This window comes from Tachypleus tridentatus, chromosome 9 (genome assembly GCF_004210375.1).
Source record: "Tachypleus tridentatus isolate NWPU-2018 chromosome 9, ASM421037v1, whole genome shotgun sequence".
NCBI lineage: Eukaryota > Metazoa > Arthropoda > Merostomata > Xiphosura > Limulidae > Tachypleus > Tachypleus tridentatus.
The window spans coordinates 24,223,485-24,240,626 of record NC_134833.1 but is presented as its reverse complement, the minus strand read 5'-3'; the positions used below and the strand labels follow the sequence as shown (position 1 = coordinate 24,240,626).

The 17,142-nt window shown below is 30.5% G+C and overlaps 1 protein-coding gene across 12 annotated transcripts in view; it reads left to right on the top strand.

The window, feature by feature from the left end:
• Window positions 1–17,142, top strand: part of LOC143224865 (serine incorporator 5-like) — a 59,494-nt gene that overhangs the window by 24,841 nt on the left and 17,511 nt on the right. For 11 of the 12 annotated variants that reach the window (XM_076453248.1, XM_076453244.1, XM_076453251.1 and 8 more), the window contains 5 exons: window positions 1,728–1,771; window positions 6,510–6,683; window positions 8,073–8,174; window positions 11,789–11,945; window positions 12,838–12,892. In XM_076453248.1, the coding sequence (XP_076309363.1) occupies window positions 1,728–1,771; window positions 6,510–6,683; window positions 8,073–8,174; window positions 11,789–11,945; window positions 12,838–12,892 (532 nt within the window). The remainder of the gene's footprint in view (window positions 1–1,727; window positions 1,772–6,509; window positions 6,684–8,072; window positions 8,175–11,788; window positions 11,946–12,837; window positions 12,893–17,142) is intronic. The other variant, XM_076453250.1, reaches the window with a different exon arrangement.

The following is a 17,142-nucleotide window of genomic DNA, read 5'->3' as shown; positions in this document are numbered from 1 at the left end:
TGCTGTTTTCTGGTTATCATTCTGTATATATCTCTGTATGTTAACTAGCTGCTGTTTTCTGGTTATCATTCTGTATATATCTCTGTATGTTGACTATTAGCTGCTGTTTTCTGGGTATCATTCTGTATATATCTCTGTATGTTGACTATTAGCTGCTGTTCTCTGGTTATCATTCAGTATGTTGACTATTAGCTTCTGTTTTCTAGTTATCATTCTGTATGTTGACTATTAGCTGCTGTTTTCTGGTTATCATTCTGTACGTTGACTATTAGCTGCTGTTTTCTGGTTATCATTCTGTATATATCTCTGTATGTTGACTATTAGCTGCTGTTTTCTGGGTATCATTGTGTATATATCTCTGTATGTTAACTATTAGCTGCTGTTTTCTGGGTATCATTGTGTATATATCTCTGTATGTTAACTATTAGCTGCTGTTTTCTGGGTATCATTGTGTATATATCTCTGTATGTTAACTATTAGCTGCTGTTTTCTGGGTATCATTGTGTATATATCTCTATGTTAACTATTAGCTGCTGTTTTCTGGTTATCATTCTGTATATATCTTTGTATGTTGACTATTAGCTGCTGTTTTCTGGGTATCATTGTGTATATATCTCTGTATGTTAACTATTAGCTTCCTTTGCTGGTTATCAGTCTGTATGTATTTCTATATGTTGACTATTAGCTTCTGTTTTCTGGGTATCATTCTGTATGTTGACTATTAGCTGCTGTTCTCTGGTTATCATTCAGTATGTTGACTATTAGCTTCTGTTTTCTGGTTATCATTCTGTATGTTGACTATTAGCTGCTGTTTTCTAGTTATCATTCTGTATGTTGACTATTAGCTGCTGTTTTCTAGTTATCATTCTGTATGTTGACTATTAGCTGCTGTTTTCTAGTTATCATTCTGTATGTTGACTATTAGCTGCTGTTTTCTGGTTATCATTCTGTATATATCTCTGTATTTTGACTATTAGCTGCTGTTTTCTGGTTATCATTCTGTGTATATATCTGTATGTTGACTATTAGCTGCTGTTTTCTAGTTATCATTCTGTATGTTGACTATTAGCTGCTGTTTTCTGGTTATCATTCTGTATGTTGACTATTAGCTGCTGTTTTCTGGTTATCATTCTGTATATATCTCTGTATTTTGACTATTAGCTGCTGTTTTCTGGTTATCAGTCTGTATGTATTTCTATATGTTAACTATTAGCTGCTGTTTTCTGGGTATCATTCTGTATATATCTCTGTATGTTGACTGTTATCTGCTGTTTTCTGGTTATCAGTCTATGTATTTCTGTATGTTGACTATTATCTGCTATTTTATGGTTATCAGTCTGTACGTATTTCTGTATGTTGACTATTATCTGCTGTTTTCTGGTTATCAGTCTGTATGTATTTCTGTATGTTTACTTTTAGCTTCCTTTGCTGGTTATCAGTCTGTATGTATTTCTGTATGTTTACTATTAGCTTCCTTTGCTGGTTATCAGTCTATGTATTTCTGTATGTTTACTATTAGCTTCCTTTGCTGGTTATCAGTCTGTATGTATTTCTGTGTTAACTGTTAGCTGCTGTTTTCTTGTTTACTGTTTTAACATATATCTTTCTTGAGATGCAATATGATGCAATAACTTCTGTTATTGAGATAGTAAATCTAAATCCATATTTATATTTTTGATATCAGTGTGTAGAGCATAGTATTGAATACAAACATTTTTTAATTTCAGGATGGACAGAGTACAGAATGGTGGATCTAAATGTTGGTTTTTTTGTGAGTGTTTGATAAGTCATTTTATTTTTCATTGTTGTAAGTTTCCCTATTACATTAATATGTTTAAACATTAAAAACAGAGCATGTTAATTAACTTTAGCTTTTATTATTTTTAGCTTTGGTGATTTTGAAGTCTAATTGTACCTTTTCTGTAATTTTCCTGTTTATTTATTAATTATCTTTATTAAAGCATATCTTATTTCAGTATAGCAGGAATTTATGTCTCATTTATTTAACATGATCATTGTGTTTTTCTTTTTGTAAATAACTTTCAAGAAGTTCAAATGATGGAATTGTAACAGAAAAAGTACATGTAATAGAAAGTAAACACATAAGCTCTTTAAGTCCATTGTATCAAAATGAAAACATAGGTCAAAGTATTGGCATTAAAATATTAATTTCTTTGTGTTAAAGTATAATGTTGTTAGAAAAGCTTTTGTGCTTATTTTTGGTTAAATGTCTCCAGTTTGTATATAGTAAACAGTTTTTATTTTTCACTTTTCTACACATACTTGGTCTTAAGTACAAGTCTTGTAATATCATTTTGTTATATTTAGATCAGTCAATCTAGTTTAACATACACTTTTGTGTAATTCATATTTATATCACTTACATGTTTATTTTTATATATATATATATAATCGCAACTTTATAAATCCTGGTCTCTGTCTCAAAAATTTTCTTATGAATTACTCAGGTATGATTTAATAGCTAACCAAGGCTAGAATTAAAAAGGTTAGTTCTGTGACATTCAAGAATGGTAAAATAATGTAATAAAATAATATCCAGTTTACTGAAGTCTTATGATTTGATTCTTCCATAAAATAGAATGCTGGTATCTATATGAAATCCATATAAGCGAAAGTAAACAGTGAGGTGTGTTTCTAAAATCTTGTGAAAGGTAACTAATTTGAATACTTAACACTGGTTCAGTTTATTTGACTGACCTCAATACAGTATGAATATGTCTTCACAAACTTTAATATTCTTTAAGTTAATATTATAAGCCTTTCACATACAAAAAACTATGTTAGAGTGAAGTAAGTTTAATAAAATAGATTTATCCAAGGATATATTGAATGTATGTTTTGAATAGTCCATGTGTGAACTAATTTTTTCTGTGAAAATTAAAATATTTTTCTTCATTTCAAAACTCAAATTTCCTTTGCAAAATCCCTAAAACCTCTCAACTACGTTTTCAGTGTATAAACCACTTAACTACATTTCAAATCTATAAACCTTTCAACTACATTTCAAATGCATAAACCTCTGAACTACATTTCTAGTGTGTAAACCTCTGAACTACATTTCCGGTGTGTAAACCTCTGAACTACATTTCCGGTGTGTAAACCTCTGAACTACATTTCCAGTGTATAAACCTCTCAACTGCATTTCCAGTGTATTTCTTCAGTAAAACTTTGTATTTTGTTTGTTATTTTCTCAACTTGATCTTAAAATGGTGTTGGTCAAAATAACTGACCTTGTAACCACCAAAAAGAAATCTAAATAAATTTAAATTACTTTTTTCTTTATAAAATGACTTGAAATTGTAACATGAAACAACATTAGCTCTAAGTTTGTAACGGTATACAATTTTATTGTTGTATTGCCCTTTGAACTGTATCTAAGTGCTATTTGTGTCATAAGTGGTAAATCACTCCGGGTATGTGAAGCTTATATTGCATTATTAAATTACATTACTGAAGAGCTGTTTGCAGGTGTACCTCGTGAAAGGTTTTTGTCATATTATTATTATTCATTTTACTAAATCTGCTGCTAACTAACCTAAAAAGGCCCTCATTTTACATTTTAGTTATTTTTATAATTATTCATAAAGAACAAACAAGAAATACACAAACTTTTGTATTGTTCTTATTTGTCAAAAATAGTTAACCCTAATTATTATACACTAATAATAGTAATGCACTTAATAATTCTTATTTAATTAAATACTACACAAAACAATATAGATTAATAACATTCAAAATGTAGACAATTTCATTACCCGTTATTAAACAGTTCTGGCTTTCTAACTATGCAACAAGACCATTACATGTTCATCCAAGCTGGAACATTGTTGGTACTCTGAGTGAAATTAGCATTTAAATGTTCAGAACTTAATGTTATACAATGCATCATTTGAGAAATGCAAACTTTGGCTTTCTATTGGCTATGCACAATATAGAATTAAATGTGTGGGAGTACTATTAAGAAATCCTGAATGACAGGATGTGACAGGTGGGTGTGGCAGTACAGTTTGATTTTATATTTTATAGCTTCGTAACCAATCAAAATTGAATATAAAAAAATATTGTCAGTTGGAGCAATGATGATTTTAAAGTGAGTAATTTATGTTTAATTTCATACTTTTCTAATGGGTGGTGGGTAAAATAGACGATAGAAAATGTCGTGTCACACTGTGAGAAATTCAGGATAGAAAATGTCACGTGTCTCACTGTAGGAAATTCAGGATAGAAAATGTCTGTGAGAAATTCAGGATAGAAAATGTCACGTGTCTCACTGTAGGAAATTCAGGATAGAAAATGGCATGGGTCACACTGTGAGAAATTCAGGATAGAAAATGTCATGTCACACTGTGGGAAATTCAGGATTTTTTAAAAAATATTACCTTGGAGAATTAAAAATTAAAACTTTTATATTAATAAAATATGGAATATTAGCTAAGATTGTGTGCTGAAGTAATTAATATAGCATAAACAAAATGTACTTCAATAAATTTTTGAATAAAAGCCACTAAAACTTTGTTTCATGTACAGTAAAGAATACCTGTGGGGGAAAGTGTTAGTCTTTATAGATTTAATACTTCCAACTTTTAGTATTGTGTGCATGTTTTCACAAAATTTGCAGTCTCTCAGTTAACATTATATGTTTTTCACATACAAAAAAACTATATTTTTAGCAAAGTATTTTTAATAAACTAAAATATAGATTTACCCATAAATATATTTAGTATTTACGCACCTCATGATGGCTGGTATGCATATTAAAATTTTCGTTAAAATAAAGTTGAGAACAACATTTTGATTTCTTATGTTATCTTCAGGTCAAAATGTTGTTTTCTATTTTATTTTAATAAATGTTTTAATACCCATACCAGCTGTTTTGAGATACATTTATACTTCAAGTGGGTTTCTCCTCATCACAGATACTTAGTATTTGTTTTGAATGGTCCACGTACAAAGTAATTTTCATGTTAAGATTCCTTTTTCATCTCAAATCCATTTGTGTCAAACATAAAACCTAAATTCGTTTCATGCATTTTGTTTTTCAGTAAAACTGTATATTTTACCTGTTAGTTTCTCTACCTTAACTTAAACAGAATTGGTCAATTTGACCAACCTCATAACCACCAAGAAACAAATTTAAATAAATCTAAATTACATTTTCTCTCTAGAATTGCTTTAATTTGCACATAACAGTGTGCATCTATTTATAACTAAATTATGCTGTTCTATTACTATTTTGATTACAATTTGAACCATGTGTAACCACTATCCACATCATTATAAGGTGTAAATAACATGGAGCACTTGAAGCTTATGTTATGCTATCTCATTACATAACCCATGTGCTTTTTACATGTGTGTCTTGTGAAACATTTTTGTTATTATTTATTTTACCTAATCTTATATAACCTAAAAACGTCACTTTTCTTACATTTTAGTTAATTTTATAATAATATATAAAGAATAAACATGAAAAACAATAATGAAATACTTACACACAATCATCTTTTTTTATACTAATGGCAGTGATTCACTAAATTATTTTTATTTAATGAAATAATGCACCAATGAACATAGACTAACAACATGCTAATTCAAAATTATCCTGTCTCTCTAACTTTTTGACAAGAAGCATTACAAATTCATCCAAGGCAGTCACTAAGTTTCTCACTGGAATGTTGTTTGCATTCTTAGTGTAATTGACATTTATCGGTTCAGAACACAGTCACTTGGTAAATGAATACTTTGATTTCCTGTTGGTTACATGTAATATGTAATTAAATGTAAGAGAGAACTGTTAACAGATCCTGAAAGAAATTACATGACAGGTGGATGTGGCAGTATGGTTCTGATTTTTCTGTTGGATAGTTCTGTAACCCAAAAAAATTGAAGGATATAAAAGTTATAGTTTATCTGAGCAATAAAAATTCTATAGTGAGTAATTTACACGAAATTTACTCTCTTAAGAAGTGTTACAAAAATACAGAAAAGATACCTGTAAAAATGTCACATATCATACTGGGGGAAACTGGGATTTTTTTAAAAATATTGCCTCGTAGAAACTCTAAAGTTACGTACTATTGAAATATGAATTACTAGTTAAGATATTAAAACTTTGTATCAGAATAGGATGTCTGAGGCAAGGGGGTTAAAGTAGTGATAACCTTTGGTATAGAAATATGAATTTTAAGTAAAATATTAAACACTGTAAAATGTGTTTTATTCTCATTATTATATGTGTAGTACTTACTTATCAAGTATCACTTTAGATTGGTACTTTGTTTACTGTATTATGATTTATACAACACTGTATTAATGTACTTTTGTTGTTATCCATGTTGTAATTATTTATCAAGTATTACATTAGATTAGTACTTTGTTTACTGTATTATGGTTTACACAACACTATATTAGTGTACTTTTGTTATTATCTATGTTGTAATTATTTATCAAGTATTACATTAGATTGAGGCCTTGTGCTTTCTTTATAGTTATGATTCTCTGTGCTGTTGTGATCTACAGTGGTGTGTTGGTTGGAGCAGTTCTCTTGGCCAGAAGTTTCACTAGTCTAGAAGGATGCCTGACAAACAAAATTTTTATTGGTGTCAACAGTGGCTTGTGTCTGCTCTGTGGAATAATTTCAGTCCTCCCATGTGTGGAAAAAAGTATGCAAATTTAGTTATTGTGTTTGTTAACATCTAATTTTCTGTAAATCTATGTCCTGTGTTTTCACATGTATCTGAGAATGTTAAGTGTGTAAAAATATTCTATTAACAGTTTCACAGTCTTTAATAAAAACTTTCATTGTTTTAAATGTGTACACTTTATAACCTATTTCTCTAAATTGTGTTTATCTACTTGTAGAGCAACAAGTACAAACATATAGTGTACCTTTTCAATGTTGTTATCATCCTATTAAGAAAGTGTTCTCATGTAAGAAACAGTTGAGAGTGAAAGGAACTGACATCTTATGGTAAAAAGTGTATTGTGAGTTAATAAATAAAGTTTACCATGAGTTATGGTTTCAAGTATACTATAAACTAAGAAATAAAATTATGCTGACAATTATGGTGTAACATTAATTGTATGGTATGAAATAAAGTTTACTGTCATTTACGGTGTAATATATAGTACAAAATAAATTATACTGTTACTGTCAGCCATGGTCTAATGTGGGTTGTAAGTTATGGTTCAAAGAATATTGTCAACTATGGTCTAATGTGGGTTGTAAGTTATGGTTCAAAGAATATTGTCAGCTCTGGTCTAAAGTATAGTGTAAGTTGTGATTCAAAGAATATTGTCAGCTATGGTCTAAAGTATAGTGTAAGTTGTGATTCAAAGAATATTGTCAGCTATGGTCTAGAGTATAGTGTTAGTTGTGGTTCAAAGAATATTGTCAGCTATGGTCTAGAGTATAGTAAGTTATGGTTCAAAGAATATTGTCAGCTATGGTCTAAAATATAGTGTAATTTGTGATTCAAAGAATATTGTCAGCTATGGTCTAGAGTATAGTGTTAGTTGTGGTTCAAAGAATATTGTCAGCTATGGTCTAAAATATAGTTAGTTATGGTTCAAAGAATATTGTCAGCTATGGTCTAAAGTATAGTGTTAGTTATGATTCGAAGATTATTGTCAGCTTTGGTCTAATGTGGGTTGTAATTTATAATTCAAAGAATATTGTCAGCTATGATCTAAAGTATAGTGTTTGTTATGATTCAAAGATTATTGTCAGTTGTGGTCTAAATTGCAGTGTAAGTTTTAAAAAGACAAAGTGAGAATAAGTAAAGACACTTGTTAATTAAAAGTTAATTTCTAACATGATATTAGCCTGAAACTCTATTTGCACCTATTTGAAAGTGCTTTTTGATTTTCTGTGTTTTCTATAATAAATTGCAAATATTCAATTAATAATGAGCTGAATTTTTTTAAAAAATTGTTTTACTTTATTTTATAAATACGCTTGTATTTTCTGGGCCACATTCAACACTTGCTTCTCTATGATTTATCTAGACTAGTTTCATATTATTGTAAATTCAGGTATCTGTATATTTCAGATACTGGAGATTCTAGGGCTGGAATATTGCAGTCGTCTGTTATTTCTGCATATGTTATGTATTTAACCTGGTCAGCACTGTCCAGTGAACCTCATCATACAGGTACAGAACAAAAGTCCATTCTTCAGTTTTGAGATACAACACACACAACTTCATAATTTCACTATTATAAAACCAAATGAAACTGAGCTTAACTCATTGGTGTATAGATATTTTTGTTATCTCTTACATATCCATCAGTTTCTCTTCCAGTTCTCATACAAAAATGGTTATGGTAATTTGCATTGTTCAGTTTTAGTATGGTATTTGTACCAGTCATATTGGTTACATGTAGTATCTCTCTAGTTTGGTATTTATACTCATATTGGTTACATGTAGTACCTCTAGTATGGTATTTACACTCATATTGGTTACATGTAGTACCTCTCTAGTATGGTATTTACACTCATATTGGTTACATGTAGTACCTCTCTATTTTGGTATTTACACTCATATTGGTTACATATAGTATCTCTCTAGTTTGGTATTTATACTCATATTGGTTACATGTAGTACCTCTCCAGTATGGTATTTACACTCATATTGGTTACATGTAGTATCTCTCTATTTTGGTATTTACACTCATATTGGTTACATGTAGTATCTCTCTATTTGGTATTTACACTCATATTGGTTACATGTAGTATCTCTCTATTTTGGTATTTACACTCATATTGGTTACATGTAGCATCTCTCTAGTTTGGTATTTATACTCATATTGGTTAGGGTTAGATGTAGCACCTCTCTGGTATGGTATTTATATTCATTGTATTGGTTAGATGTTGTACCTATTTAGTATGGTATTTATACTCAGATTATTGGTTAGAGGTAGAACCTCTTTAGTATGGGAGTTATATTCATCATATTGGTTAGAGATAGTACCTATTTAGCATGGTATTTATACTCATCATATTGGTTAGAGGTAGTACCTCTGTAGTTTGGTATTTATACTCATTGGTTAGATGTATTACCTATTTAGTATGTTATTTATACTCTTCATATTGGTTAGATATAGTACCTATTTATTGCAGTATTTATTCTCATATTGGTTAAATGTGGTATATCTTTAGTGTGGTACTTATACTCATCATATTGGTTAGATATGGTACCTCTATGGTGTGGTACTTATTCTCATCATATCAGTTAGATGTAGTACCTTTATAGTTTGATATTTATACTCATGATATTGGGTAGATGTAGTACCTTTATAGTTTGGTATTTAACTCATCATATTGGTTAGATGTAGTACCTCTATGGTGTGGTATTTATACTCATGATATTGGTTAGATGTGGTACCTCTATGGTGTGGTATTTATACTCATGATATTGGTTAGATGTAGTACCTTTATAGTTTGGTATTTATATTCATGATATTGGTTAGATGTAGTACCTTTATAGTTTGGTATTTATACTCATCATATTGGTTAGATGTGGTACCTCTATGGTGTGGTATTTATTCTCATCATATTGGTTAGATGTAGCACCTCTTTAGTGTGGTATTGATACTTGTCATATTGGTTAGACGTAGTACCTCTAGTTTAGTATTTATACTCATATTTGTTACATGTACTACCTTCTAATATGGTATTTATACAGATATTGGTTAGATGTAGTACCTATCTAGTATGGTATTTATACTCATATTGGTTGGATGTTGTAACTTTTTAGTGCAGTGTTTATATTCATGTTATTTAGATGTCATAACCTTTGTTTCATTTCACTACTGCTGCAAGGTGGTATTCAAAATTTGTGGGTAAACATAGTAGCTGGTATTCAGGATCAGAAGGTTTGCACAGTAGCTTGTATTCCAGATCATTTGGTTAACATAGCAGCTGGTATTAAGGATCATTAGATTAATACAGTAGCTGGTAGGTTAACCCAGTAGCTTGTATTCCAGATCATTTGGTTAACATAGCAGCTAGTATTAAGGATCATTAGATTAATACAGTAGCTGGTATTTTGGATCTGAAGGTTAACCCAGTAGCATGTATTCAAGATCATTTGTTAACATAGCAGCTGGAATTAAGGATCATTAGATTAATACAGTAGCTGGTAGGTTAACCCAGTAGCTTGTATTCCAGATCATTTGGTTAACATAGCAGCTAGTATTAAGGATCATTAGATTATTACAGTAGCTGGTATTTTGGATCTGAAGGTTAACCCAGTAGCATGTATTCAAGATCATTTGTTTAACACCGTACCTGGAGGTTCAGGATTTTTAGGTTGACACAGAAGCTGGTATTGAGGATAACTAGGTTATTATAGTAGCTAGTATTCATTCAGGATCATTAGGTCAACATAGTAGCTGGTATTCAGGATCAGTAGGTGAACACATTAACTGGTATTTAAGATCATTAGGTTTACATAATAACTAATATTCAATTTCATTAGGTTAACATAGCATTTGGCATTCCAATTTATTAGGTCAACACAGTAGCTGGTATTCAAGATCAATAGGTTAACACAGTAGCTGGTATTCAAGATCAGTAGGTTAACACAGTAGCTGGTATTCAGTATCAGTAGGTTAACACAGTAGCTGGTATTTTGGATCATTAATTTATCATAGTAGCTGGTATTAAGGATCATTAGCTTTTCATTGTAGCTGTTATTCAGGATTAATAGGTTAATCCAGTAGTTTGTTTTCAAGATCATTCCTTTAACACAGTTTCTGGAGATTCAGGATCAGTAGGCTGGTGTAGTAGGTGGTATTTAATATCAGTAGGTTGTAACAGTAGCTGGTATTGAGGATCATTAGTTTAATACAGTACCTGGTTTTAAGTATCGGTAGATTAACACAATAAGTATTATTCAGGACCATTGGTTTATTATAGTAGAGGGTATTCAGGATCAGTAGCTTATTATAGTAGCTGGTATTCAGGATCAGTAAGTTAACCCAGTAGCTTGTATTCAAGATCATTAGGTTAACATAGCAGCTGGTATTCAGGTTCATTAAAGTGACCTGGTAGCTGGTATTCAGGATCAGTAAGTTAACCCAGTAACCAGTATTGAGGATCAGTAGGATAACACAGAAGCTGGTATTCAGGATTATTAGGTTAACATAGTAGCTTGTGTTCAGTATCAGTAGGTTAACATAGTAACATAGTTAATCAAAATCATCATGTTAACATTGACCAATAATTCATAGAAAGAGAGAAAGTTACCTATAATCAGCTGTTGTAATCATTACTTTTATCTAGATCAACAAGGTAATATTTTTAACTGTGGTAATCCTTACTTTTATCTAGATCAACAAGGTAATATTTTTAACTGTGGTAATCATTACTTTTATCTAGATCAACAAGGTAATATTTTTAACTGTGGTAATCCTTACTTTTATCTAGATCAACAAGGTAATATTTTTAACTGTGGTAATCCTTACTTTTATCTAGATCAACAAGGTAATATTTTTAACTGTGGTAATCATTACTTTTATCTTGATCAACAAGGTAATATTTTTAACTGTGGTAATCATTACTTTTATCTAGATCAACAAGGTAATATTTTTAACTGTGGTAATCCTTACTTTTATCTGGATCAACAAGGTAATATTTTTAACTGTGGTAATCATTACTTTTATCTTGATCAACAAGGTAATATTTTTAACTGTGGTAATCCTTACTTTTATCTAGATCAACAAGGTAATATTTTTAACTGTGGTCATTCTTACTTTTATCCAGATCAAGGAGATAGTGATAAAGACAAATATCAACAGAGAAACATTTTAGAAGATGCAGAAATCTCGTGTGGCCCTTCTCAGCAGTCATTTTTAGCTAATGAGGAAATTATCACCTATGTTGGTGTTATCATTATGTTTTTTATGGTACTAAGTTCAATGTAAGTTTGTCTGATATTTCTTTTGTTAGTGTTAAAAATAAAGATTATGAAACTTGGCTCTTAAGACAATTGTACAAGCTGTATGGATTTGTCAGAGTTTTGGTGTTATAGGTTAGGTGTTTCATTAGTTTTATGTATTTTTATCTAACACTGGCACTTGGTAAACTAAGATATCTGTACAGCATTAAAAAGTTCTTCCTTAAAATCTTTGTTAAATAGAAACAGTTTTACTAGAACACTAAAGTACAATCCTAGTTTGGTCAGCCATCTAGTCACTTGTGTTGAGGCTATATAACCCCTATATAGTTGTGATAAAATCTTTGTTAGATAGAAACAGTTTTACCAGAATACTAAAGTACAATCCTAGTTTGGTCAGCCATTTAGTCACTTGTGTTGAGGCTACATAACCCCTATATAGTTGTGATAAAATCTTTGTTAAATAGAAACAGTTTTACTAGAATACTAAAGTACAATCCTAGTTTGGTCAGCCATCTAGTCACTTGTGTTGAGGCTACATAACTCCTATATAGTTGTGATAAAATCTTTGTTAAATAGAAACAGTTTTACTAGAATACTAAAGTACAATCCTAGTTTGGTCAGCCATCTAGTCACTTGTGTTGAGGCTACATAACCCCTATATAGTTGTGATAACACTTTTTTTCTTCAGTTTTTCTTCTTATTTTCTCACCAACTTTCTCCATGAGTAAATAGCAAACCTACATTAAAGGAAGAAAAACAATAAGGAGTGGAACCAAAAGAGCAAGTATAAGGATATGCTGTTTTATGTACCTTTCACTGTAAAGTTGTGAACTCTAGATGTTACAATACATTCTGTGTAATGGATGCACTGATAAAATTACTAATTGCAACATTTTCTTTTCTTTTCTTATAGAATAAAAACTTCAAGAGATTCTTACAAACTAGGAATACATGTTCCTGAACAAAAGGTACCCTTACACTGTTCTTACTGATTGTAAAAACTCCATCTGCTAATGCTTAGATCACATACAACAATATGTAAAAATGCATCAATTAACAACGTATATATATTGATCACTTTTGTCTTTGATCTTACTACTTACACACAACTCAGTTTATTATGACATTTTATTATTGTCTGCTTGAATGTCATGTATTAGTACAGCATACACTAGTGTCTCCTTACACATCATGTATTAGTATCACAATGTACCAGTGTACCCTTGCACATCGCTTATTAGTAGCACATTTTACTAGAGTATGCTTGTGCATCATATTAGGATCACATTTAACTATTTTATGTTTGCACACAACCTATTAATTTTAGTAGTGTATGCTTCCACATCACTTATTTGTATCACCTTTTACTAATGTCTTCTTGCACATCACTTATTACATTATAATAGTGTATGCTTACACATCACTTATTAGTATGACATTTTATTAGTCTATACTTGCACATCACTTATTAGTATCGCATTTTATTACTGTATGCGTGCACATCACTTATTAGTATCACATTTTACTATTTTTTTACACACAACTCATTAGTGTCATTGTTTTACTAGTGTATGTTTGCACATCACTAATTAGTATCACATTTCACTAGTGTCTGCTTGCACACAATTCATTAGTTTTACGTTTACTATTTTTTAAAACTTCTTAGTACCACATTTTACTAATGTATGCTTGCACATCACTTCTTATTACATTTTACTAGTGTATTTTTACACAAAACTTCTACGTAAAATATTTTCTCAACCCAAACGAGCCGTTTTTACATATACATATTTTACTAGTGTCTGCTTGCACACAACTTATTAGATTTTACTAGTATGCTTGCAAATTACTCATTAGTATCATATTTTACTAGTGTATAGTTGTGCACAACTCATTAGTATCAAATTTTACTAATTTTACTAGATGCAAGTGATTGGTACCACATTTTACTTGCATTAGCTTACACATCACTTACTAGTGTCACATTTTTGTAATGTATGCTTCCACATTACTCTTTAGTATCACATTTTATTAGTGTTAGCTAGCACATCAGTTATTAATATCACATTTTACTAGTTTATGCTTGAACACAATGCCTTAGTTTCACATTTTACTAATGTATGCTTGCACATCACTCGTTAGTATTGCACTTTATTAGTTTTAGTTAGCACATCATTTATTAGCATCACATTTTACTATTGTCAATTTGTACATCTTGTATTCATATCACATTTTACTAGTGTATTCTTCCATATCAGTTAGTATTATATTTTACTAGTATATGCTTGCATATCACTTATTAGTCACATCTTACTAGTGTATTCTTGCACACATTTTATGACATTTTACTTATATTAGCTTACACATTATTTATTAGTATCACATTTTAGTAATGTATGCTTGCACATCAGTTATTACTATCACATTTTATTAGTTTTAGCTTGCACATCACATATTAGTGTCACATTTTAGTAATGTATGCTTGCACATCAGTTATTACTATCACATTTTATTAGTTTTAGCTTGCACATCACATATTAGTGTCACATTTTAGTAATGTATGCTTGCACATCAGTTATTACTATCACATTTTATTAGTTTTAGCTTGCACATCACATATTAGTGTCACATTTTAGTAATGTATGCTTGCACATCAGTTATTACTATCACATTTTATTAGTTTTAGCTTGCACATTACATATTAGTGTCACATTTTAGTAATGTATGCTTGCACATCACATATTAGTGTCACATTTACTAGTGTATGTTTGCTCATCATTTATTAATATCACATTTTACTAGTATACCCTTGCACTTCACTCAATAGTATCACATTTTACTATTTTTTTTACATACAACTCAGTTATATCACATTTTACGAGTGTTAGCTTACACATCAATTATTAGTGTCACAGTTTACTAGTGTCAGCTTATACATGACGTAGTATTATCACATTTTACTAGTGTATGCTTACACACAACTCATTGGTATCATATTTTACTATTTTTTACACACAACTCAGTAGTGTAACATATTCTGTGAAGATGAAAAACCCACTTGTAGAGAATAATATATATGTAAAAATGGCTGGTATGGGTAGAGAAAGCTCTCTGTAGAGAAGCAAACAATGTTTCAACCTTCTTCAATCATTGTCAGGTTCACAAAGAAAGAAAGAGGTAACTGATCAATAGCTGACCACATGTTTGAAGGCGCTTGTGTAATTGAGTGTAGGAATGTTCAGGGTATGCTTAGATGTTTTATTATATTTATTAATATAGGCATAAAGGTGTTCCTTTGTATTGGTTTATTTTGGGCTTGAGTTGTTGTATAAGTAAGGCTTTTTCAATTGTGCATTTTTTTGTTTGTTTCTTTATTTAGTATTTGGGTGTTTTCTATGGTTATGTTGTGTTTATTTGATTTGCAGTGTTTGAAAACGTGTGAAGGTAACTTTTTGTGTTCTTTGAGTCTGGTTTCCATTTTTCTACTTGTTTCTCCAATATAGAAGTCGTGGCAGTAATCACATTGTATTTTTTAAATAATGTTGGTGTAGTGTTTGTCAGTGTAGTTTTTACACATTATAGACCTTAGTTTTGTGCCTGGTTTTTGAATAAATTTGGTATTAACTGGAATGTCATATTTTGTTACTAGTTTTTGTCAAATGTTAATTATTTTTCTCCAGATTTTGGGAATATACAATATGTAGCACTATATGGTTTCATTATTTTTTAAGTCGTGGGGTATATTTACTTTTGTTATTTGATTTTGCTTTTTGTCTAGGTGTTTGTGTGTAATGTCTTCCACAGTTTTTGGAGGAAACTTATTGATGTTAATGAGGTATTCTTTTATTTTGTGTAATTAGTCGTTAGTTTTATCTGGTGAGCATAGTTTTAGGGCTGTGTTTATTTGGTTTCTTAGTATGTTGAGTTTTTATTTTGTTTCATGTGGTAAGTCCCAAGGAATGTATAGTCCAGTGTGGGTGATTTTTCAGTAGATTTCCGTTTTAAATTGTAGATCAGTTCTTGTAATTTTGAGGTTAAAAAATTTTATTTGATTACCTTCTTCCTGTTCACATGTGAAGTTAATGTTGGGATGTATAGAGTTAATGTCATTGCAAAAATTAAGTGTGTTTTCTGTAGATGTGAATCCTGCAATCATGTCATCTACATATCTGTACTGGTATAGTGGTGGATGTAATGCTGTGTTAATTGCTTGTGTTTCAACCTGTGTCATATAAATATTGGCTAGAACTGGTGATACTGGATTGCCCATGCTTAGGCCATTTGTTTGTATATAGTTGTGGTTGTTGAATATAAATTTTGTCTTCAACGAGGTGAACTTCATGAGGGTTACTAATTGGTTGCTGAGGATGTCTGTTGATGGGTTAAGGTCTCAGATATAGAGTTCTAAGGATATCCTGCAGGCTTAAGTGGTTGGGAATTCTGGAAAGAGGGATATGACATCGAAACTGGCCATTAAGGGTTTATGATTAAATTGATTAAGATTAAACTTGAAATTAAAAGAGTCTTTGATGAATGAGCTGGCTGATGTTACATATTTGCAGAATGCCCATGCTATGTATTTACCAAGATTGTAATTAAACGATTCACATGTGGACATTATTGGTCATAGTGGACAATCTGGTTTATGAGGTTTTGAGATGCCATATGTTTGTGGTGTGTGTGAGTCAGTCTTGCACAGGTAGGAATAAAGTGTTTGTGAAATTGTGTTGGCTTTTTTTCATTTTTAGCAGTATTTTGTTTAGTTGCGTTTCATGTGTCTTTGTTGGATTTGTGTGTATTGGTTTAAATTCGTTTGTGTCTGATAGGATGTTCATCATTTTTTGGATGTATTCATTTGTGTTCATTATGACTATAGTGTTTCCTTTATCTGCTTTTAGAATTTTTGTTTTTGTCTTGTTTTTCGTTTTTAATGGAATTAATGTCTCTTTCTGTAAGGTTGTTTTTTAGTTTTCTGTTTTGTGAAATTATGTTGATGGTTTTGTGAGAAAATTTTTTGAAAATATCGTTTAAGATGTTTTCAGGTGTTTTTGTAAAATACTAATTTTTAATTTTTTCTGGGAAATTTGGCTTTTGGATGACAATAGAAGTTGTCTTCTTTCTGTTGGTTGTTTTCTTGTCATTTTTGTTTTCTGTGGAAAGTATCACAAGTCTCCTTTGCTAGGTCTTCTAAACATATTTTAATTTATCAGGTTTTAAT